Here is a 24,528-nt window from a genome sequence, read left to right on the forward strand (position 1 = left end):
AGCCATGGGTAACATTTATTATCCCCTTCTTTCTACCTTGCTTCAAGCAGGCAATAGATTCAAGGAGCAGTTCATTCTTTCAAGTGGAATAAAGATAAAGCCATAATACAGCACAGTGCTTCTCCTTTGACCATGCATTAGCACAGGATTGCTCTTTTTACTGCCTAGGTTTCTAAATTCAAAGTAATTTTCTGTGGAAAATGGTGAGGTGATGCTTTTCCGGTGGTTTGGTTTGTTTGTTTGGTGTTTAGTTTTTTTATTTTGTTTTAGTGCAACATTCCTGGGGTCCATGCTGCAAGGCAGCAATAACAATGAGGACAGCTCTCTCACCTCACAGCCATCCCCAGCAAGTTTTCCCAGGAGCTGTTTTGCCTCCTTTCCAGTTTCAGAAGCTGGATGTAACTTCTCAAGACTCTTTCTCAATGAAAAAACGCAATTAAAATTAGACACAGAGCAGGTACCCAGTCCCTGCATGTTAATTAGCCCCACAGGGAAAGCAGCAGCTGCTTCTGAGAAATGTCCATTGTGAGCCTCCTGCCCCTCTGTGTGGCACAAGCTCTGCCTTAACCCCAGTGACTGCAGCAGCAGGAGTGGGGGGCACAGCCCCCACCTGAGATGAGATCAGACAGCTGGGCTATCCCTGGAGACACTCTTAACTGAGCACACTTCCCCTTTTACCAAAGTGAAGGCTGTAAGGACCTGCCGCCTTCAACTTTATTGAAATTTTCTGATGGCAACAGGCAAAGAATTACCATAAGCCAGGTACAGAAAGAAAACCATCAAGTGCAGAGGCACTAGGACTCAGACTTCTGTGAAAGTACACACATTCTCCTCCTCTCTTCTGGCAACAACTAAGCAAACAGGAGCTTCAGCAAGCAAGGAGAGAAATGAGGCAAGAGCTGTTTGCCTGCAAGAGCTGCTTTTGCAGTCATCACTGGTCACATTAGGAAAGACTGAGGGCCCTTTAAATCAGGAGCAATGCCAGTTCTGACCCCCTGAGCACAGGCCCCCACCACTGCCTGTCAGCTAAGGCAGGATTTATTGTGGCAGGGCAAGCAGCAGCAGCATTTGAGATAGAATGTGGGGTTTAGGGTGGAGAACAACAGACAGCAGAAGAAAAACCCTCATTGCTAACTGTAACCTCAGCAGCAGTTAGCTCCTGCTCCTCTTTGAAGAGAAATGACAGGGTCTCCCTGCCATGCCAGTGCCCACCCTCCAGGATGTAGTTCCACAGGCTGATGTCTCTCAAAGGTGCTTAGTTCAAGAGTCCTGGGATTCACACTGACACTCAACTGACCCCACCTATGACTCCCAATCATCCTCATCCTCCTCACCCATGGGCTGCTGGGGGGGTGGGAGGGGTGGTATTGAGTCTGACATACGAGCAAAGGCACCAGCAGGAGTTCCAGGAGCATCGGGATTTCCGGAGGCTCCCGGCCCTTTTCCTGAAATACCTGTGAGGGATAGAAAAGCACCAGTGAGTGACACCTGAGGACTGGAGAACACAGGCTCAGCAAAGGAGTGGGGGGGGGGAGAAAAAACACATCTCATACCGCTGCTCCCAGAAGCCAGGTAGCCTGAGCAAGCAGAACATCCAACACTCCAACACACTTAAACCTCCCCATGGCCCTGCACAAGGGCTCATTTAACTAAAGCTGCACCCTGCCCTCCTCTGCCCCATGCCAGCTGCTGAGGGTGGACACCGCCACTAAATGCTCTGGGTACCTGCCAAGGCTCTGGAGCCACTTGCGTGCACTCATGGGCAAGGGACCCAGTTGCCCCAGCACTGAATCAAAAAAAAGCTATCTTTGTCCCTCCCTCATAGGCAGCTTTCAGAGTCCATCCTCTGCCTCAGACACAAGCCCTTCCAGCTGGACTTGAGGTGGAGATCCTCCTGTTCACCCTCTGGAAAGACACTCCCAGCCATGCTGTGGCAGGCTCAATGGGGAAAGTGTCTCTGTTTCTAGGGCTTTCTCCCTGTTTCCTAGGGGGAAGGAGCAGCCCACCCTGCAGGACAGTACCTTTGCGCCTCAGTACCAGCTTGTTGAAGAGGTCTGACATCAGATCTCCACCTTGTCCTGTAGCTCTCACTGAAACAGAGCAAAACAAGTCAGACAAGAAGCAGCATCAGTCTGAACCAAGCACTACAGCAAAAGTATTCTCTTGCAGTACTGCCTTCAGACTAAAGGAAAAAAACCACCACATAATCTCTAATCTTGTGTCCCACCCTTAATCTCTCCCACTATAGTCCAGTTTCAGGTCAGGAAAACACTAGGCACTGCAGGGTAACAGCATCTTCTGGGGAAATCCAAGAGTGGAATTGGAAGAGGGGCTGGGTATTTGCAGTCTCATTCTGCCAAACCAGCTCCATCAGTACCCTCCCAAGCTGCCCAAACCAGAGCTTGGCCCTGCCCCTCCTGACCCCATGCAGCACACATGAAACTTCTACACATGCCCTGAAGCAGAGCGGGTCTCCATCAAAAACATGAATGCCCTTCCTGGCAGATGGGGTTTAGTAAGTTCACAGAGCTTTGGCTGAATGGGAAACACTTGAAATCTACACCGGCCTGTGAGGAGAGACAACATCTTTCTTCTCTGTATGTTCACTGTGCTCCTGGCTTGCACATTTCCTCCACCACCTACAGCTCCCCAGCCTGGAGCAGAGAGAAAGGAAGGTCAGTTCTGCCAAAGGGCCTCAGCACCTTGTTCTTGCTCCTTCTGCTTCTTCTTCTCCAGCTTCCTCTCCTTGACACTGCGGAGGTTGGCCTTCCCAATGCCACCGGCCTGGCGGATGGACTCCAGGAGACTGGCACGCCCAGTAGAGGGGTTCACCACCTCCTTTGGGGCTCCCTGGACTGAAGCTGCAAGGACAGGAAGGACAAGCAGCAGTGGTGGGTCAGTGCACCAGCTACAGGTTCCCCACAGAAAGGGCTGCTCCAATATACCACCAGCTTCTGCCTGGGGCCCAGCCAGCAGCAGCTCTGCCAAGGGGGAATGAAAGGTTTGCAGCCGCCAGGCAGCCAGGAGCAGTTTCACCTCCCACCACAGCTTCCCTCCTCTGCTGGAAGGCTGGGAAGCCACAGGGAACCGATCAGGGACACTGGTTGCACATTAAGGTTCTTCCCCAAGAGGGTGGTGGAGCACTGGAACAGGCTCCCCAGGGAGGTGTCATGGCCCGAAGCCTGACAATGTTCAAGAAGAGACTGGACAAGCCCTCAGACACGTGGTGTGAACTGTGGGGTTGTCCTGTGCAGGGACAGACATTGGACTCTATGATCCTTGTGGGTCCCTTCCTACTCAGGACATTCTATGATTCTAAGGACATGTGCTGAAGCCAAGGAGTCAGATTCTGCTGGGGAAGCTGTGGAGATGCCCAGTCCTTACCTGCAGGGACTGCATTGCTGCTCTCCTCGCTCGCTGTCCGAGCTGACTCAGAGGGGGCTGTGGGCTGGGGTAAGGGCGGTGGAGGAGGCACAGTAGTTGGCATCACAGGAGGTGGTGGGGGAGGTGGTGGCGGAGGAGGCGGCAATAGCACAGCATCTTGAAGGTCTGAAAGATGAAAAAAGTTGTATCTGAGGTGTCCCAGAGGACAGCACACTGAAGGCTTCAGCTGAGAGCTTCACGTGCCTCAGTGGCAGCAGCTCAGAGTCCTCAGCAGGCACCGTGCAGCAGAGCACTCCCACCCTGTGCAGCATCTCTTAACAGCAGCAGGGCCAAGGCAGAGTTTGAGATTCCCTACTCCACCCTGTCGGGTCATCCCAGTGGGCCTGCTCAGCTTGCCCCAGGGCATCCCACAGGTTGCCAGCAGGCCAGTTCCTGCACACCACACTCCCCAGCCATGCAGGGGGTGAGGGAGCTGAGGGGCCTGATGTCTGGCCAGCACTTGAGCAGGTTTCAGCTTTGGCTCAGGCTCAAGCACAAGCCAGAGGTATCTCAAATATCCATCTTGAACTCTCTACCAAGGGATTTTCTGCCTTGTCTCCATCTCTAGCAATCCCTGCCTTCCACTTTCACAGCATCTTGGGAGCAGGGATTAGATGTACCTGGTTGCAAAGGCTCCACCGACTCCGTGTTGAATGTGGGCAGCTCTGGAATAGCACTGCTAGGGGCGGATGGTGCGATGCCGGGGCCCAGGTCAGCACTGTACATGAGATCTGCAGCAATGCCGGGTAGGTCTGGCAGGTAGGACGGCACATCGATCTCGGGGACCTGGCCCAGATCTGGCACATAGAAATAATTTTCAGCTACCTAAAAGAAATGCAAAACAAAAAAGATAAGGCAGTGACTACACACTTGCTTTCCCTTATAGCAAACAGGGGCACTGCAGGGAACAGCAGTCAGAGCTGTGCTTGTGTGCCTTAGTACAGTGGCTGCTCATCAGCTACCCCTACAGCTCTGCGCTCCTGTCCTCTGGCAGCTCCTGGCGCTCAGAGGCCACCCGCCTGCAGACCAGGCTGGGAGAAGGCAGTCTGCAGGAGGAAGGAGAGGTGCAGGGCTCTTTCTAGTTTCTTCCAAGTGGACTGTCTCCTCCTTTGAAGGTTTTATGCACCAACTTTTGCAGCCTACATAAGTCAGCCCCTTCTTCTCCAAAAGAAAATGGTGCCTGAACCACTGCTGAGATTAAGATGCAGAGAAGCACGAACAAGTAGTTGCAGAGGTTTGCTTTTGTGTCTAACACAAAGGCAAAACTAGCAAAGTTGCACCCTGAAAAAAGGGTCTTGTTTATTCTACACACTATCATCTCCCCCAGTTCAACACAATAAGCAAATTGCTCCCCAGCTCCCAGCCCCAAACCACACGCTCAACCACACACCAGCAAAGCTCCAGGTACTGTCACCACCAGGTGTCGGGTACAAGGTCAGTCACGTGTTGGGGCAGCTGGGTTGGTGCACTGCCTGCTGCATGTCCACACCTAGCACAGACCCTTTGCTCAGTCTGGCTGGCCTTTCTGTTTGCACCAGCAGGAATTACGGGGATCAGACCTCCTCCCAGGCACCTTCTAGCAGTGGCACCTCACCCTCAGACTCCTCATGAAGCTCAGAAGTTGGCACAACTGAAATGATCAAGTGATGGAGCCTTCAAACTCCGCTACAGCCCTGAGGTTAGCACAGGGGTGTCAAACTCATTTTCATGTAGGAGTATTTACATTTATACAGTCCTAGAATTACATTCAGCCCTTTGAAGGCAACCACAAGGCTGATGTGGCCCCCAGTGAAAATGAGTTTGACACCCCTGCTCTAGCACCAAGGTGAATCTATATCACATTTCTCACCACTCAGCAGAGGCTTGAGCAGAGAGAAACACCTGCCAAGTTTGAGGGTTTTGTCTCACCCATCAAGCTCACATCAGGGTTTCAAGCACAAAAACATGCAATGGACTTCTGGTAAGTGAGATACTCTGCAGTTCCATGAGGGGCCATTTTCCTACCTGCTCTCTACCCTACAAAAGCCTTCTTCTCTCAGCTGAGCGCAATCCTCTGAAGGGGGAGCAGGTGCATCCCCACAGCAGCATCTCACCTGTCGGTCCAGCTGTCCCCTTTCTGTGATGGAGAGAGGAGCATCAAAGAGCTTCTCTTCTGTCTCTGTTTCCAGAGCCACATGGGTCTTGGTCACTGCTCCAGCCAGAGGATCCAGGAAAACATATTTCTTGTACCTAAGGGTAGAGGACAAATACTTCAGTGATGATGCCTCAAGAGCCAAGGCCAGAAGAAACAGGGTACCCAAGAAGGCCTTGGAGGTGGAGACCTCCTGACTCACTGATGAAGGTGGAATATGTTGGGCCTTCCTGTTTCCTTCTTTTAGTCCCAATTTCCTGTCTCACCCCTCCAACACCAGGAGGCGATCAGCTCCTCACCCTACCATTTGCAGCCTCCACATTCATTCTAAAGCAAAGCCTCACTGCACTGCCATCATTATCAAGCTCTCCCCTTCCTACCACCTGGCCTGAAACCATCCTGCAGCAGGACACCAGTCTCTCCTGGTGTCTTGCCACTCAACGTCCAGGAGGAAAGACAAAGAGGGGAAATAATCCATGGCTCAGGAGAAGAAAGAGGATGTCCAACAGCTGAAAATTCAGGAAGGGCTTAAAGAAGCTCTGCAATATGAGCAAAGCCCAATAGGAAAGGGAACTGCGGTGAGAGAGGCAGTGGAGACACTAAAGTAGCAAGAGCAGTAAAGCGTTGCTGTGAGGAGTCGTCAGGAGAAGGAGCAGTTACCCCAGCTGGCACGTGGGGCAGAGGAGGGCAAGAGTGAGAGCAGCTCAAGGCTGGAGAGAAATGACAGGAAAAAACTAAGTCTGGGATGAGAAGTACAAAACTGGGTTGAAAGTAGGTGAGTGGAGGATCAGGTGCAGGCAGAACAACTTCTTTCATCCAACAGAAAGAACAGGGAAGAAAGGGCTGCTAGCTGGATGCCAGCAGAGAGTTACCAAACCCTGTCCTCTCTGGAGCCTGATACATCAGACCCCCAGGAAAGCACGCAGTTACTGCTCGCCCCAGGGCAGGAGAAGCCCCTCTGAGGACAAGCAGGGGCAGGTGAGCAGCACAGCCCTGCTCCAGCTCTTACAGGTTCTCGGTGGTATTGAAGAGCAGCAGGGAACTGAGGGAGCTGATGTTCCTGGGGAGGCTGCCAAGGCCTTCTTCTGCATCATCCTCCTGGTGAATTTTGGTGCTCACACACACAGGGAAGTACTTGAGCTTCTCCTGCAAGAAGACAGATAACAGGTGGTAAGACACTAAACCCACAGCTGCTGAGAGCTCTCCCCAGCCACCACAATGCTGGATGCACTGCAAAGTCTGGGAACCCTGCTGCTTCCTTTCCACCCCCCTCTGAGCAAGGAAGCACATGGACAACATTGCAACCCCACACAAACCTCAGCAGTTCAGACTCACAGCACGTGCTTTTGGTGCCATGGATGGGTCATATTGAACAGGTGTTGCTGTGGCCAGGATCAACCAAAATAAAGCCACTTGGGCTCTATAGCCAGAGGCAGGGATCAAGCACCACAATCTAAAAGGCATTTGTTACAGTGTCTCCAACTACTAGACATTTTCATGCAAGTGGAGTCCCCCAAACATTTCTGTTACCTCTGCTATTCTGCCTTCTGTTGGTGTTTTAAGAGATGCGATCCCACTGGTGGGGTATGCAGGGAAGGCAAGGAAAAAGAGGTTAGGAGAAAACAGAGCGCCTGCGCCAGGCAAGAGATCGGGCAGAAGGGAGTGCGCGGGGTGGAACGTGTGCCAGATGGTTTTGCAAAGCCTGAGGGATTTGCAGGAGTTTTCAACTCTAATGAACTGAAATCTCCTCTCTCTCAGTTCTAAAACTTCATGCATAATATATAGAGCTCCCTTTAGAAAAGGACTTATTACATCTGAACTGCTTGACTTTTATAGAACAGAGGAATTGCCATCCCAGATCAGACCAGTGTTCCAGCTAGCGTGACACTGCCCACTGCCAGATGCTCACAGGGATGAAGCTCAGTGCCTGCAGCAAGCTTTGCTGTCAAGGGAGGAAAAGCTTCAGTTCCTGAACCCAGAGACAGCCCCGGACGGACAAATCTCCACCCCAGAACCCTCCCCACACCTTTCCTCAGCCCCTTCACAACTTCTGCTCTTCCTTCACAAATGAGTACAAGAAGCCTGGCAGCTCTGAGGTGGTAAGTGGTAGCACCACAAGAAAACAGAGCACTAACCAGGACAGTCTGTCATGTTAAATAACCGGCCACGCTCTTGTGGTTTGCTTCTGTGACCGGAAGATGATCCTGTCCACAGCTTCCTACTGCCTCTCTACTTCCAGCATCCCTGCTCCATCCCATTCTCTGAGCCCTCTTTCCCTCTCTGTACCTGTACGGGGGGCATGAAGACCACGATTGTATCAGTTCTAAGACCACATCTCAGAGACATAAGCAGTTTCTGTGATTGAAATTTCAGGCTTGAATTTGGTAGCCAGAAATCCTGGGAAATGGCTTAGTCACAGCTCAGTTAATCCACTAAGAGTTTGTATGACGATCTATCAAATGGGAGGTTTTGATTTTTTTTTCCCCCCCAAATAACTTGTTCCAAGTTTTGAAAAGTACACTGAAATAAACATCTTGAATTTTTACAGAAGCAAGTAGGCAAAAATACATAAATTCTTATTTAGAGACTGTGGAAGCAGATTCAAAAAATAAAGGTTCTTTTGATCATTAATATTCATTTCCCAATGTTTAATTTTTTAAGCATGAGGGAATACTGACGTTTGTGCTAGAACTGTTCACACACACTCAGCCCTCAAGTCATATATATATATATTTTTTTAATTCTCTCTTTGTAGAATTCAATTAGCACTGGAAGACTCTGCGTCACTTTAAGGGCGTAGTGAGAAACCAACCATTACATACATTTACTTATCAGTCTCATCTAAAGCAGTTACAAAAGCACTGAGCATGAGTATTACTCTGAAATGTGAGGCTCTACACAATCCTTTTAATTTAAATGCCACCAAAATGCTAGTCTTACTTAAGTACTCAGATCTGTTCGGAAATTTAGAACAGCTACATACCATCAATAATATCCTGCAACTGTGAATTCCACAAGCTAACATGCCATTTAATGATTAGTTTTCTTATAGGGACATTAAGGCCTTAAGCAACCTCAATATACTGAAGTCATGGGGGATACCTGAATGCTCAAACACCCCAGCCTAGGGTTTGGCACCTGACAGGATCACACCCCTAAGGATACTGCATTTCTGGGCGTTTCTCTTTCTAAGAGCCTACAGTCAAAAATACATAGTCACTTTGGTTCTTAAGTTTAATTAAGCACACAGTATTGCAAAGGGAACTGGCATGATACACCAGAAACCCCATTTTCCCCATGCCAATGGAGTGCTGAAGCTACCTCAAAAAACACTTGCAGATGAGCAAATGCCAAAAACTTTGTTTAACCTCCCCATGTCCAGGGTGGGCTCCGAGAAAGGCAATTCACAAGGACATGCCAAGTTACTGACATTTTTGAAGCCTATAAAGCTTACTCCAGCAGCGGACTGTAACTTTTGCTTGGACATCTTCCCAAGCAGATCATATCTCCCATCCTATTTTTCAGCCTCCTGAGGGGCACTTGCAGCACCCAGACACAGCATCTACCACAAGCGCAGTGCCCAGTGCCTGAGAAGCCCCCAGGGCTGCAGCCAGCTCACTGCTGAACCCCATCTAGCTGCCACTACAGCAACATGCAAAGCAAGTGGCTTCCCAGGCTTACCACAGGGACCTTGCTTCTGGCACTCCTATCCATCTGTGCTTACCTTACCAACCTAAACAGTGTCCTCTCAACAGCTGAGTTTTCACTTGCTTGGGGTGTGGAGAGGGAAAAGAGAATTTCCCAGGAGGGAAGCTTTTTAAAATAAACTGCAGAACCTCGCACATTTCCAACTCAGCTGCTTTCCCCCAGAGCACAAAACCTAAACACCGAGCACAGGCTGCCACCACTTACCCTCAAACTGACACAAGCAGAGCTTGCTTTCCTGGTGGGCTGTGTGTGTGTGAATGCACGAGTGAAGTTAGTAAAGGCCACTGCAACCGCTCGCAGCAAAGAGGCCCTCATTAGAAGTGAAAACAGGCAGCGAGCCTCTGCAGAAAGCCCTGAATAATTGAGGAGGGCACAAATGCAAACATCAGACTTCCCCCTGTCACATCTCATTACTGCAAGGCATGTCAGGGTCTGTGCTCAGCTATGGCCAAGAAGGTTCTGTCCCCCTGGAACAACGTCAAATCTCAGCCACAGTGAGTCCCGCTCTGCACGGCCGCTGCTCCTGGCGCAGGCCCCTCCATCGTCTATCGGCTGGCAGCCACTTGCCAGCACAGCCGCATCCCCATGGCCCCCAGAAGAGCTGCAGGAGCCAGGGCATGTGTGAGCTTGGCAGGGGTAACAAGACTGGCACATGAAGTAGGGTCGGCAATGCCAGAGAAAGACCAACAACCCCAAAGGAGGATCAAAAGATGGGTCACAGGAGGGGAAGAACAAATGCAAACATCCCTCGGGGCCGGCAACAAAGTCCCTGTGGTGGCAGTAGCCTTGGCATGAAGAGCAAAACATGGCAATGGTACTGAGACTGCCTGGGACAGAGAAGAGGTTGCACTGCGGGCAGATGGCCAGTGGAGCAGGGAAGGACACGCAGAGCCTGCTGGAGCCAGAGGGCCAGTCGGATGGACACACTGTTGGCTCTTTGCAGGACACCGCTATTTTATCTTTTCTCAATCTCCTCCCTGTGTGAGAGGGCACCAGCCATTCAGGGTGAGAGAGCAACTCCCCTGCCCACTCGCCACCTACCTCTGCTCCCAAAACATGCTCTCATGGGCTGGGGCCACCAGCCAGACACCACGGCCATCATCAACCTCACCTGGCCAGCCAGCAGCAGGTCCCACACAGCTCTGCCCTGAGCTACTGCCAGGGCTCAAAAAAAGCACAAACTCCGCTAGAGCTTGCCAGTTGCCCCTTCGGCCAGCAACCCTGCTTCCCTGGCCTGGCTGAAATATTCATAGCTACCTCACTGTGCGAGGTCTCAACTCCATTAAAACTCAGGAAAGTTTAGCGTGATAAATTATTCAATGCCAGCTTTATTTTTGGGCCCAGGCATGCAAGGATGAGGAATGAAGTCTCTTTAGGGGTGGAGAGCAGGGAAGTTGTCAGGTCCATCCGTAACCCACTAGGAAAACCACATCTGCTACTCCTGGCACAGCACACACACAGCAACTTTTAAAGCTTAAACACAGCAACTCTTCCTCCTCTCCTCCCAACCCAGGGGTGTTGATCAAAATTGTTGGTGACTCCTTTGGTAGCGTTTCCTGCCAAACCCACCACTTCTCAGACCTCCCTAAGAAACTCCTCTCTGACACTCAATCCACAGGCTAAAAGGGAACTCAATACTTCAGAATGTCCTTCAACACCACCAGCTGCAGACATCTGTGCTATGGGCACACCTGTAAGCCCCAGCTGTGCAGGGTACTGAGAGATTCAGCCTCTCTCTAAGGGGCTTGCAACCTACAATAGCTCACAAGGCCAAGGAAAAACAAAGCATAAAAAAAATTAAATAAAAAAAAGTAAGAAAGCAAAATTATTTCTCCCTTCCCCTCAAAACTTAGCTGGGAACAAGGGAGGGACAATACCCAAGTGCAATGCCTTCCTGGGACAGAAAAATGCTCTAATGACTTCTTTTTCTCCTGACACATTCACAAGCACTTTTACTTTTTCATTCTCAACACTGCCTACATTAGAGCCTTCAGAAACTATTTTTCAAACCATTATGACCCTGTTCCCAGCTGCCATGCTATGCACAGCCAAAGCCTTAAGCCCAGCTTGCAGCACCCACGCACACCGCTGCAGGAAGCAGCAGCGTATCAGGACATGGAACTGCTGGGGACAGTAGGCAGCTGAGCCACCCACGGCAGCCAACCACCATGCCAAGGTCTGGTACTGACACTCTCCCCTCAAACGGGCAGCTCTGCAAGCTTCCCAGCCTGATCTCAAATGCCCCCACCAACAGGTCAAGCTGGAAAGATGTTCTGATCCCAGCCTATAAACTAAAGCCCTCGTCTTCCTCATCAAAGAGACTAACAGCCTCCCAACTTTTCTTGGCTTGTTCATCTCAAGGTGTGTTCTCCTCCTCCTTACCTGCAGAGCTTTCTCATCCAGCACTCGGTGTTTGCTCTGAATCTTGTGTCTTGGCCATTTCTGTTTAGCTGGGTCTTCTGCACCAGCAAAAATTGAACTGTACTCCTGCAGTCGTTCAGGGGCTGGATACTTGGCACTGGAAAATACCTGTGGAGAGACAGGGAGGGACTGAAAAAAACCAAGTAAGTAACCCTACACTACAGAAACACATGGAGTGGAGTAAATGCGCAATCTGTGTTGCTGTGGGGAATGGACAGCCTTGGAGTCAACAGGTTCCTCAGGGCTACCTGCACAGATTCAGTCACGCATGGGCTGTCACTTCAGAAAGTAAAAGTGCCAGAACTTCTCTCTCTTTATAAGTACTAGGATATCATAGGCTTCCACTGGTCAGAGAAGAATATGAAACACTGTATTAAACAGAGGAAGAACAAGGAAAGAAGAGTTTTCACCACTTTTACATGGCCCAACTAGATTAAAATGTAGTAAGGGGAGGCTTTCTAAAAGATCCTGTGAACCTGAAATGAGAGGGTGTTGGGCTCCGCTCAGCTTCCTTCTCACGAGGAAGGTGGAACAGCAATTAATAAAGGTCTCATAAGTCCAGGAGCTGTGGGGCTCACGGGTCTAAAAATCGTCAACTGTCCAAGTCAAGAAGCGGCTTCTCATCACAACCCTGCTCAGCAGCAAGGCACAGAGAGGTGAGCAGGCAGCAGCTGCAGCAGCTGAGCACCTCTTCTTCTCCAGAGCTTACATAAAGAGTAAAGTGAGAAAGTGGAAGGGAGAAGGGAGGCCATGCAGCCTTCAGTGAAGTCTTACCTTAATAGCCTTCTTGCTGCCCTTTATCTTCTCAATCTTCGCTTGGGCAAGCGTGACTCTCTCACCAATTGCCTGAAGCTGTGCCCGGCTGGCCTCCACCCGCTGAGAGATTCTAGGAGGCAAGAACTTTTCTTAAGGTGAAGAATCCAGAGCCTGAGATTTTTTTTAGCAACAGTCAGTGTCCAGGTCCTCAGGGAAGGGTGTGAAGCTCAGTGGACTGGACTGTTTCATACAGTAAAACAGTGCTGAGATATGCTTGTCTCAGTCCTATTGAGAGCGTTATGTATGAAGGTAAGTCTAGTCCGTGACCCACAGCACAATGTTCCTGCAGCTGTTTGAGGCACAGCACAGAAAGATTAAGAACTGTGGGTTTTTTTGCAACACCAGTTATCAACTGCCAACATATTTTTAATAAAAGCAACCTGTTAAAAATGAAAGGTAACACATGCCAGTGAGCTGAGTTCAGGACTCACAAGGCTTATCCTGTCCTCTACTATACCAAGTTTGTTGCACGACTTCTTCCACGTTCCTTTGCAGCTTTGCGATTTGGTTTGCACATCAGTTAAACAACATTGCGTCCTCATTTGGAGCAATAAAGCAGGCTGACTTGTGTAATCTTCGCATAACCACATCAGCACCAAATGCTTTGCAACCGAGCTGAAAAGCACTCTGTGGCAGCAGGGGATAGCGGTCACTGGTTAAGCACCCCTTGTGGTCACCATGTGGACATATTCCTTTTCAACAAAGCTTACAGCAGACGCCTTGCAGCCAGAGGCACGACTGTCACGCAGGTTCATCCAGAAGCTAAGAGGGACATCGGGACCAGGCATCACCTACAGGTACCTATGGAGTCACCTTTTCAAAAGGGACCTTCCCTCCCTGTGCGGGATCTCCCAAGCTTCCAGCTCAAAAAGCTGAAAATTGTTATGAATCTTCACCCCTCTAAAGAAACCAGCAAAGACTATTTTTTATGGCTATGCGACCCACTAAGACAGCTAGCACTCTACTTCAGCAATGTTTAGTAGCAATGAGTTCCATCGGATCATTTTGTGCCTGTAAAAATCAATCTCAAGTATTGTCCTTAAATTTCATGAAAAATCCCTCTTTGCTTTTGAGCGCTCCCATGCTTTTTTTTTCTTTCCACTCTGTATAATTCCTTTTAGTAACAAATTTGACATCAGCAGTGATCCATCATTCCATTTTCCAACTGTACCAAACCTGCCTTTTCAAGTATTTTTACTCTGTGCAGCACATTCCCTATTAAAATAGAGAAACAGACTCCACTAAAGCCCCCCATTGTGGGTAGTAAAAAACCAGCAAGTACCAGCAGCCTATTCACCTCATATCGTTCTGAAAGATCCCTACTTCCTTCCCCAAACAGCCTTAAGTGTTTCTGTTTGTTTATAGCCATGCACCCCTCTTTCTGGAGACATGAAAATCCTTCCTTATACATATGGCAGGAGAGGACACAGCCTGCTTCTACTTTATTCTTTTGGAGTGGGAGATGAGCAAAACTGAACCTCGTGAGATTCTCCCTCTCAGAATTATTCTCCATTTCCCCATCCTTTTATTTTAAATACAGCCTAACAGCTTGTATTTCATACCAACACTAAGTACAAATCTGTCCATGATTTCCTTCCCACAGCCTCCCTCCGTCTCAGTGGAGTAAGTCCACATAACTTACACACTTTATAGGTTCTCAGTAGTTTCTGTTGTTCCTTTCAGTGTGCATTTCCTAGCACCTGTCTGCAACAAATTTCATGTGTCACAGGGCTGTCCCATGTCCTTGTTTTCTTAAAGTGTGAGATGCCCCTGAAGGACCTAAGTCTTCCCTAACTGCTCTCCCCTGAAAGTCTTCCCACCTCACAGTTCACCTCTCTTATAGATGTTTCATAATTGTATTGATTGACACTATTTCCAGCACTGCTCCTTGGGGGCAATCTGACTATTTTTACTTCCTTCAAAGCTGAAAAAAGTGGTCATTTATTTCTGCTTTGCCTCTCTCCCTCAAATCAATGATGCAATTTTCCCTCTCACTTATGAGTAGACCCCTCTCCTAGAAGAGCTCAACAAAGCCTTCCTGAAGCTCCAAATAAAAGCAAGGTATCAACTGCCTTTTAGCCAGTACCCTGCTGACTTCCAGACACAACTCTCAGGGGCTGACCAGGCACATGTTCCTCTCCCAGAAGGAAATGTTAACCAAATGGTTATGCAAGCTCAGGCCTGGAAACCAGTAACCTTTCTCCTCATTTCGACTCCACGAATGTCAGTGGGCAAACGCTACCCTCACTCCCTTTTCTGCCCCACATTATCCCCACTGCTTCACCAGGTATCACCTGATCCTCTCCCCTCCCACACTTGCTCTTTTGCTGTCTGTGAAGAAGCAAAGGAGGATTTGAGGAATCCCAGTTATAGAATCACAGAAGAGTATGGGTTGGAAGAAACCTATCCTTGCTTTTCACCCTTAATCACTTCAATTTTAACTTTAATCTTCTAAGACACCCAGTTCAGAAGAGGAACAGTGCCACAACTCCCTTTACGTCCACACCAAACGCAGGCAGTGAACTGGCTACTACAAAGTGCTTCTTGGTGCTACAGTACTAACGCCTCCCGTAGTGCACAGACAGCATCAGGGAAAGAACAGAAAGCAAAGCCCCCTTCAGCTCACAGCACTGCATGCATCTTTCTCAGTTAAGGTTTGCTGGATCCTCTCTGAAGAAGGAGGCATCCCTAGAAACAGCATGACCAGCAAATACTGTGCCCTAGCTCCAACAGCAGTGGTGCATCCAGAAGAGAAGGAGGGAAGATGTAGAATCATTTTGGTTGGAAAAGACCTTTAAGATCATTGAGTCCAACCACTAACCTAGCACTGGCAAGTCCAACTCTAAACTATGTCCCTTAGAACCTCATCTATGCATCTTTTAAACCCCTTCAGGGATGGTGACTCCACCACTTCCCCGGGCAGCCTGTTCCAATGCCTGACAGCCCTTTCCATGAAGAACTTTTCCCTAATATCCAATCTAAACCTCCCCTGGCGCAACTTGAGGCTATTTCTTCTTGTCCTATCACTTGTTACTTGGGAGAAGAGACCAACACACTCCATGCTACACCTATAGCTTCATCCATCCCTACTGCCCACCAAATAAAACCAAGAGCGATTACATTCACCCACAGAAGGACAGTAGCAGGCGGATGGCTGGTGGAAGTTGTCCAGTGCCAGCTCAGGTGTTTGAAACTGCGATGGCTCTTCTCTGAGGCAACCTGTGCTTTCTCCTGTGATCTCCTCCTCTAGGATTTGATAGGCCAAATCCCACTGACCTTAGGAGATCTGCCAAAAACCTTCACCTGAGATGGCACAGATGCAGGCCCACAACACAGAAGGAATACACATCAGTCTGCAGAATTAATTTATTTCTTGCTGAGCAAAATAACTATGAAAAAAATTATTAAGCCCCCTCAATCCAACTGATCCAAATTCCATCACATGTACAGGATCCTAAAAGTGCATGACTGTTATGCATGTGCAATTCAAGATACAGTTGCATGTGTTAGCTAAAAGGGACAATATACCGTATTGATACATAAATAATACATGGAAAAAGCCCCTCAAGTTCAAGTGCCCTCCATCAACACTAGTATTTCTACTGCTGTGGAAACTGAACTTACTCCAAGGAGTCAACCTGATGTTTGTAAAGAAAGGGAAACACAAAGGGATGGAGAGGGCTGTTGCCAAGGATTTCAGGGGCAAACTGTTTGAAGCAAGCTGGCATTCAGACCTTAACCTCCACTTAAGAAGGACTGTGTTACTGAAGGGCATTTGTTTGAAAAGCAATTGCAATCAGGACAGGAAGGGTAAGTGTTAATAATAAAATGGCCCTTTGCTGCCCCTCAGAACCTTTTGCTCATCCAGCCAAAAACACTATCAGCATCTGAACCTACCCCGTGCTTACCCTATTAGTCATTGCTGTGTTGTTTTGCTCTCAGTGCTCTTTTCTGCTTGAGAAACCCCTTTAGTTAGATTCAATGTGACTCTGGAGTTGCAAAGAAGCAGGAGGCGCAGAGCAGCAGCCCCTCCCTTTGGGCAGGATCCATGCCTGGGGACAAGCTAAAAGGGGCCTGCAGAAGAAAGGAGACTATATTACCTGCCTTCAAACCCTGGGCCCTGAGCCAAACCAGTGTTCCCCTCCCAAGGCTTTTCTTTGGGGAAGTAATACATGTGGCAGATTAAATCTATCTAGTGGATTATCTCTTAATCCATACAGACTTTTATTTTTGATCTAAGCAGATATTAAAGCCAATCTTTCAGCTGCTTTGATTCAAGCTTTCACATTCTCTGGTCCCTCTGAAATCTTTTTGCAGTCAAGCCCCCTGCACCTCATTCCCAGCTTAGATCTCCTTTCTCCTAAAGCCCTCATCCTGCTGCCTTGAGCTCCTCTCCAATTTATAGGCATTTGTCCCCAATACCCACAGCAGGTTCCAGGAATACTGCCTCCCACCTCACCACCTGCCTCACTGGCCCCATATCCTCTGTCCCATCTGCAGCCACAGAGGAGATAGCTTCCCATTATTTCCTTATAACTCCTCTGATAAATCTCACATTCAGGTGGCTACTGAAAGATCTCCTCTGCTGCATCTGTGTCTGCTCACGGGAGAAAAATTACTGTTCTCTTACTCCCACAGGAAAAGGATTTGAGGCATTTGGAATCTGGCATGCAGGACACTGGATGGTGCCTGTCAGTTGTCAGCACTGGCAATACTATATTTCTATGAGGGTCTCCAAGCACACCACAATGCCAGAAAAAAACTGTGATTTTTATCATCTGTATTTGCTGGGGATCAGACAGCATCAGAAAAAAAGTTTAAAATCGGAGCAGGCTTAAAGACAGGCTGGCAGATTCCCAAAAAGGCAGTTGAGCAAGACAAGAATTCAGCTGGAAGGAAGCATCGCAGCAGCAGGAGACCCTTTGCTGTCCACATACACATCACCCAAAAAGTGACAGGGATGACAAAACTGGGGAAGTGGGAGAGAGAAGAGGCGAGCTCCACACCAAGGTGAATGAGAAAAGCGAGGCAGCAGAGGCTGGGAACAAACCTCTCCAGAATACCAAAGAACTTCAATTTCATATCTGAAGCACAAAAGTTAAGCGATCAACCAAGGAGAAAGAACATTACGGAGCAGAATGAGAAATGAAGTTGCACAGGAGGATAAGGCAGACAAAGTATTAAATGATTTTTTTCCTTAAATGAGGACTGCACACATCACAGCAAGACAGGCTTCTTGTCTCCTCCCAGCCCAGGCTCCAGCCCTGAGAGATAGCACAGGGATGCTTGACATTGCTGTTCTAAAATTCAGTGTACACATCATAAAGTTTTTCTATAAAACCTGGGCTTTTTGCCTAAAAGTCAAGCTGCCCTTTTTTTCCTGACAATGCATGCTTTTATTAAATTTCTCCCTTACTGCAGGAGGAACGAATTAGAAGGGATGGAGTTTATGGTTCTTGTATTTTATTACATCCCTGGACTCTCCGAGTGGCTGATGCTGACGCAGGTAGCAAGGAAAGATAACGGTGCTGGCTGCCATTCATCCTTCCACAGCACCAGTGCCAAAACTGGTGAGATACCACTACTGATGAATGGGATACCACTAGACCTCTAGGACAAGTTTCAATAGGTTTCTAGAAGTGAGAGAACCACCGGTGAGGTGAGGACAGACTAGTTCCCAGGGGAGGAGAGACATCATCCTATGATGAAGGCAGAAGAAGGTGGTGCTGAGGGAATGAAATGTCCACCTTTTTTCTCAGGCTACTGAACTCCTTCCTCATGCACTTCTTTCATGGGCCCTACAGGCACATGCTCTCTTCTTACTTGTATGCTGCAGAGAATAAGAAAATCTCAAACTTTTTCAAGTTTTAATTCGTCTAAGAATCTTCTTGAAAAAAAAGCCATGGGCTTTTATGGCTCCTCAGGCTGCTGAAGTGATGGGAAAACATCAATGCAAACCCATAATTCAGGGCTTTGATGCACAATCCGCTAGACTGAAACACGGCTAGAAAGCCAGGCTCAAATATCTGAGCGTGCTCTGGCTGGCTAACAAAGGATAGTGCGTTACGAGGCACCAGAGCATGCTTTACAACAGCCCAACAGCACATGGGTGTTCCTGCACACTGTGGTGGGCCAGCTCGGAGGTCAGCAGCAATGACATGACCAGCAACAGTCAGAAATGGACTGTGAGAAACCTAAGCCCTACCCTCCCCACTCCCACACCACCTCTGCCCCAGCAACACCACAGGACCAAGATGGAGAGAGCAAAGGAAAGGCTGCTGAGACATTTATGGTTTACTGCGACCCAGGGAAGCATTAAAAGCCAGTTCACGATGCCAAATCCCCTCAAAAGTTTGAAAGGCAAAATGCCAAAACACATGCTTTTACGAAAAGCCAAATACATTTAGCCACTCAAAGAAAGATCAACTTGTTTGCTTTCTGCTCTTCTCTCTCCTTCATATTTAAGCAGTTTTTAGAGTCTTCCTTCATGTCTGAGTAAGTGTAATCAGAAACTGTCATCACACACCATCTCTGACAGAAAGAAATCCCAAGTGAGGTGGTGTAATCAACGCTCCTTCCTCCATTAAGGGTTTGGGTATTATACTAATTAATGTTTATCGCACTTTGATTGCTCCTTGAGCCTGATTTGCAGATGTTTCAGCATTCGCATATTGCCTTGCTCCTGTGATGCCGAACGGCTTTTCAGATTGGAGGGTGATCAAGGTTGCCAGGTTATCCTCAGCAGGATCTGGCATACATCAATCTCCACAGGTCATGTTCTCCCACACAAATAATTTCATTTTGATTTTTAATCTCTCATTTCGCAAGATGCTCCTGCTACTGTGAATTAAGTTTACGTAAAACTGGAAACTTAGAATTTTGACCTATCAACACGGCACCCTCCTCCTTCTTCCCCTGAAGCCTCTTCTCCCCAGAAAAGCAACTTATTTTTCTTTGCTCTTTTTTTTTAAAAAAAAAGTCACAAACAAGTTCTTCTTTAACCTTCCAGCCTTTTTACTTGCCTTCCACCACTGACTGATCTGAAAGAGGCCAGGGTTTCATTTTTTTAGAAGAAATATATACTAAATAGAAAGTCTGTGTATACTAGGTAGGAAGTCTATGTATACTAAGAAGAAAGTCTGTGTTTGCAAATAAATTACACAAATAGATCTTCTATTTAAATTGTACAGGTTACTTTTGGTCAAACTACTTCTCCATTAATAGTGTTAAGATATATAAACACAACAGGTTCTACCATCACAGTAACTTTTGGGAAGGATCCCTGAAAGAAGTAATGGGAAAAAAGTGGTTCTTCTACCAGTACTGTGGGAGGTTCAGAGGTGGCCTTTTGAGATCTTCCCCTGGCAGTGTGGGGGCAGATACTGAAGAAAACTGAGGAGCTGCTTCCCAGAGCAGTGGTCACAGGAATAGTCTTGAGATATTAGGCAGCAGATGCTTTAAGTACTAGTAGCTGGTTTGTTATCTATATAGTTTTCACTCATCCTCGTAAAATTCTCACAAATATTACTCACTGAAGCGCAATCTTCTAGTAGGAGCTTTAAGTGTTCCACCCCCCTGCCCCCATTTTTTTGTCACTATTGAAAGGAAGGCTAATCCTGTTTGGACAGAATTTTATGAGACTGTCAGAAGTAAAATTTGTTTCCACGTTGCTTGAAGTTGTGGATCGTATCTGGCGGATAGCCTGAGAAGGTGTTTTAGCACCTTGTAACATCAAATTAATCAACTGTGTACACGAACATTAAGTTTCTCTTTCTCCCATCCAAAGCCCCTTTCTTAGAATAGCCAAAGATATTCCTCCCTGTCCCCATAGAATGGGAAATTTGTATCACCACACAGAGTCACAGGAAACCTAAGTAATGGAGAAATGCCCAGGTGACCCTGCGGTGAATGATATCTGGGGATAGGGACAACTAAAATCTTTAAAAGGTCTCAGATTCCTCTGGATCCCTGAGTATAGAAGAAACTCCTTCTCAGCCTTCATTTAGGCACTGTGTCTGATTCTACATAAACAACAGTTCTGTTATGCAATTTACTCTTAACCAACATCATGCTCCACATTTCCTGTCAGCAGGAGTCACAGGAGACAGATCAGCCTGGATTTAAAGGTCTCCCAGGTGGGGTTGCAAGAGAAAAGAGCAGGAGGCACCAGCCAAAACTAACACTTCTGCTTAGCTTCACCTGAAGGTAGGAACAGCAGGAGACCAGCACCGACAAGTCCACAGCAGCCTCCCCAGTCCTTTCAGCCTTTGGCTCACTTGAGCCAAAGATGCCTCGATAATACGGGAAGGAAGAGTGACATTTGCAGAGCCTTCCTCCCCACGGATAAGGCAGTCCACATCATAGAATCATAGCATTGTAGAATAGTTTGGGTTGGAAGGGACCTTCAAAGCTCATCCAGTCCAATTCCTTGCCGTGAGCAGGGACATCTTCAACCAGATCAGGTTGCTCAGAGCCCCGTCCAGCCCAGCCTTGAATGTCTCCAGGGACGGGGCATCTACCACCTCTCTGGGTAACCTGGGCCAGGGTTTCACCACCCTCATCATAAAACTTTTCTCCCTCATGGCTAGCCTGAATCTCCCCTTCTTGTCCTATTGCAACAGGCCCTGATAACAACTCTGTACTCATCTTTCTTACAGGCCCTTTTCAAGTACTGATAGGCCGCAATAAGGTCTCCCTGGAGCCTTCTCTTCTCCAGGCTGAACAACCCCAACTCTCTTGGCCTGCTCTCAAGGTAGAGCTATTCCATCCCTCTGATCATTTTTGTGGCCTCCTCTGGAGGTCCATGCCTTTCTTGTGCTGAAGGCTCTAGATGCAGGACTGCACAGGAAGTCTCACCAGAGTGAAGCAGAGCGGTGGAATCACCTCCTGCTGGCCATGTTGCTTGTGATGCAGCCCAAGATATGATGGGCCTTCCGGGCTGCAAGTGCACATTGCCAGCTCATGTCCATGCTGAAGAACAAGAGGACAGCCTGGTTTATGTGAGAAGATCAGGAAGCTCCTCTTTATGCCCAGGTTTCTCCCATACCTTCCAAGTGGTTTTAAAGCAGTTTTCTTGACCAAGGTAAGTAGCCCCCCATTGTGCTTATGTGACAAGAACTGACTTAGTGAACATCTCTAAAGGTTCTACCACAGGGCTTGCCCTAATGTAAGCCTTAAGGTAGAGGGTAAGCTGAGCTCCCACTCAATCACTGGGATGGAGGCTTTTTATATCAATATGGCACATAGCACATATGCTGCTCCTAGTCTGTTTATCTCCACTGCCAAAACAGTCATTGTCACTAAGAATAAGAATGCTGATCAAAACATGCCTCCAGAGTGGAAAATTATTCCTTGTGATACAAGTTCAAATCTAATCAATCTCCGAGAAAAACATTGCTTTTCTTTGTATTTAATCTAGTATCATTAGAACTTCATAGTTTTTCACCCAAAGATCTCCAAGTAATTTCCAAGCGTTAATTAAGTCTCAGCTGCTTGTGACACCAAGAATGGAATTGTTTGTCCCCTGTGACAAAGGAAATCTGGGTAAATTCATAGTGCAGTCCCAGCAGACCAGATTTTCAGTTCGTCATTTACTAATTTGAACAATTCTTGCTTTAATTCACAGGAGCTGACATATACATTTCCACAGTTGTATAATTTGCAGTTTTACTGAGTTTAAGACCACATGTGCAAGTACTTCTACCCTCTTCAGTGCCTTCCCATTGCCAAGTCAGTAACACTGCTGCTCTCTAGAATAAACTACAGCCACCAAGCACTGATACAAAACACTGACCATTCTCTCCATCACCACTTCTTACTCTGTATCCAAAATATACCCTCTCCCCACATTTAAGACACAAGTTCGAAGGCAAAGGTTTTTGTATTGGCTTTTCCCCACTTCCCAGCAGCTGATGGCAAGCACATGGAATTTGACTTGCATGTCACAAGTTGAATCCTTTAGTCCCCTTTTCAATAACAGATACTTAAGAGCCATATTTACAAGCTAGTAACCACATAATGGTCACCAACTAAAATCTGTTGCTATAAAAATCACTGTCCTGCACACATGAGAATTAAAGCCCACCCAAGAAAAGAGACTTGCTACCATAAAGCAGTCTGTTTCATCAGCTGTGAAACCCTCAAAGACATCTGCACTTCATCTCTTCTTCCTGTAACTCTCAGTTCCTTTCTGACTTCCACCACGTAGTAAGGATCTGTCTCTGTGATCCTTCCTCACTTTGTCCTGATCTATTGAGGTTGTCATCAGATACTAAGTAAATGACGTAACTAGCTTTTGAAGGATGACTTGGAGTACCCAGGTCATTTTGTTTTGTTCTCAATACTCTGTTGCTGCTCATCATATTTACTGCAGCAATCACTGTACTTTCCACAGCTTACAACTCAATCATATTTCTTCTATTCCCTTCCACACTTCCTTCAATTAGATACTTCTGCCCATGCAAGCGTTGCCAATTGCTGCCTCCGTTCAGCAGTCAATGAGCCTCCTCAGCAGCTTGTGAGGACCACTGCCAATGCCCAAGATTCCCCCCAAATTTTGCTACAATGAAAACAAGCCCCACCACATAAGAGAACTGTTTCTGAGAAAGTGTATCAGCCCTTTGCTAGTTAAGAAACCTCATCATTAACTCCATTTTCTCCCTTGCTCACTCATGCTTCCAATTTGAACTTCTGATAACAGATCCTTTTCTTTCACAACTGTTCTTCTTTTAAAGGAAAAAAATTCTTTCCATGTTTTTTGTAAATTGAGCTTTTTATTTCAAAATATTTGCTCTTCAGAAACAGAGATTATTTAGTGTTACTTCTTCATTTTCCTACAATCAATTGCAGTCACACTCAAATCTCAGAAGGCACCTTCTATGATATGCCCATCAACAAGCTAATTTGAGCATAAGTGCTTCTTCAACAAATGAGAATAATCTTTATGACATGTTATCCATCTAACACCTTTCCTGAGTCATTACAGCACTTGCTTGCTTTCTTGAGGGATTTCTAGTTGCTTTTCACCAAAAAACTTTGGGGCCCAGGTAGAGACTTTTCTCACAGCATCGAAGAGCAGATGTCTCTCTGCTTGGACTGACAGCTGCTCTGTCATTTCAATGAAACAGTCCATGGCACATCAGTGATCAGACATCACCTTTAAAGCAGTTCTAGACACACATTTTCATTTTCCTCACTATCCTTTTAAAATTCATCTTACCCACATACTGATTCAAGTAGTCATTAAGAATGGAAATACTCCCTTCAGAATAATACCAAAACAAATTTGTCCAGTATATTTTTCAAACCTCCCTCCCCACCCCAAAGCGGCCAGTACCATAAATTCATAAATTTTAATAGCCTAACTGCTCACTCTGTGCCATACACAATAAATGTTCTCATGGACCAATGCCTTTAGTGGCAGCTAATCCCCTCATGCCAGGTAAAAGTAAGCACAAAGCATAATGAAGGGCACAGATTTGTCTGTGACATTGTTTGGGTTGGTTTTTTCCCTCCAAAATCACTCATGTGCTACAAAGAACAAAGAAAACCTTGGCCAGTGCTCAGTAACTCAATAGCAGTTGGGAGCTTCTCACCTTCCTTTCCTTAAAAAAGTCACACAAAGTCTGAATTTGTTCTAGAATCAACAAAATCCAGGATGCCACTGTCAAAAGTATTGTTGTTGAAGCAAAAACAAATAAACCCAAGCATTGGGCCAAAGTTACAGAGAGAACTGAACGGCAGAGATCATGAACTTTGTAGTTTCTTGGTGTTAAGCTACTGGAATGACTGGTGTGTTATTTCAGACATAATCAGAAAGGCTATTCCTGCTGCCCTACCACAGAGCAGAAATGCAACAGCTTTACCTTCTCTTCTAAAAGGAATGCCCTGTTATGCTGCTTAAGCCCATCAAGCATGTCTTCTTATTTGGCATTGATACTAGATCTAAAATGAAAGTTCTGGAAGTAAAGTAAAACTAGATATTTGCATTTTAAAGTGTATATTAAACCAGAATAAGGATCATATTGCTG

At 47.1% G+C, this 24,528-nt stretch overlaps 1 protein-coding gene across 4 annotated transcripts in view; it reads right to left on the reverse strand.

The window, feature by feature from the left end:
* Nucleotides 1-672: 672 nt before the first annotated feature.
* WASHC1 (WASH complex subunit 1) overlaps nucleotides 673-24,528 on the reverse strand; it is a 46,920-nt gene continuing 23,064 nt past the window's right edge. For all 4 annotated transcript variants that reach the window (XM_065841752.2, XM_071817382.1, XM_065841761.2 and 1 more), the window contains 9 exons: nucleotides 12,458-12,569; nucleotides 11,645-11,791; nucleotides 6,564-6,700; nucleotides 5,517-5,652; nucleotides 4,044-4,248; nucleotides 3,385-3,549; nucleotides 2,703-2,861; nucleotides 2,022-2,090; nucleotides 673-1,454 (listed from right to left, as the gene is read on the reverse strand). In XM_065841752.2, the coding sequence (XP_065697824.2) occupies nucleotides 1,303-1,454; nucleotides 2,022-2,090; nucleotides 2,703-2,861; nucleotides 3,385-3,549; nucleotides 4,044-4,248; nucleotides 5,517-5,652; nucleotides 6,564-6,700; nucleotides 11,645-11,791; nucleotides 12,458-12,569 (1,282 nt within the window). In that variant the 3' untranslated portion in view covers nucleotides 673-1,302. The remainder of the gene's footprint in view (nucleotides 1,455-2,021; nucleotides 2,091-2,702; nucleotides 2,862-3,384; nucleotides 3,550-4,043; nucleotides 4,249-5,516; nucleotides 5,653-6,563; nucleotides 6,701-11,644; nucleotides 11,792-12,457; nucleotides 12,570-24,528) is intronic.

Source organism: Patagioenas fasciata, chromosome 1 (genome assembly GCF_037038585.1).
Source record: "Patagioenas fasciata isolate bPatFas1 chromosome 1, bPatFas1.hap1, whole genome shotgun sequence".
In the NCBI taxonomy this organism is placed as follows: Eukaryota; Metazoa; Chordata; class Aves; order Columbiformes; family Columbidae; genus Patagioenas; species Patagioenas fasciata.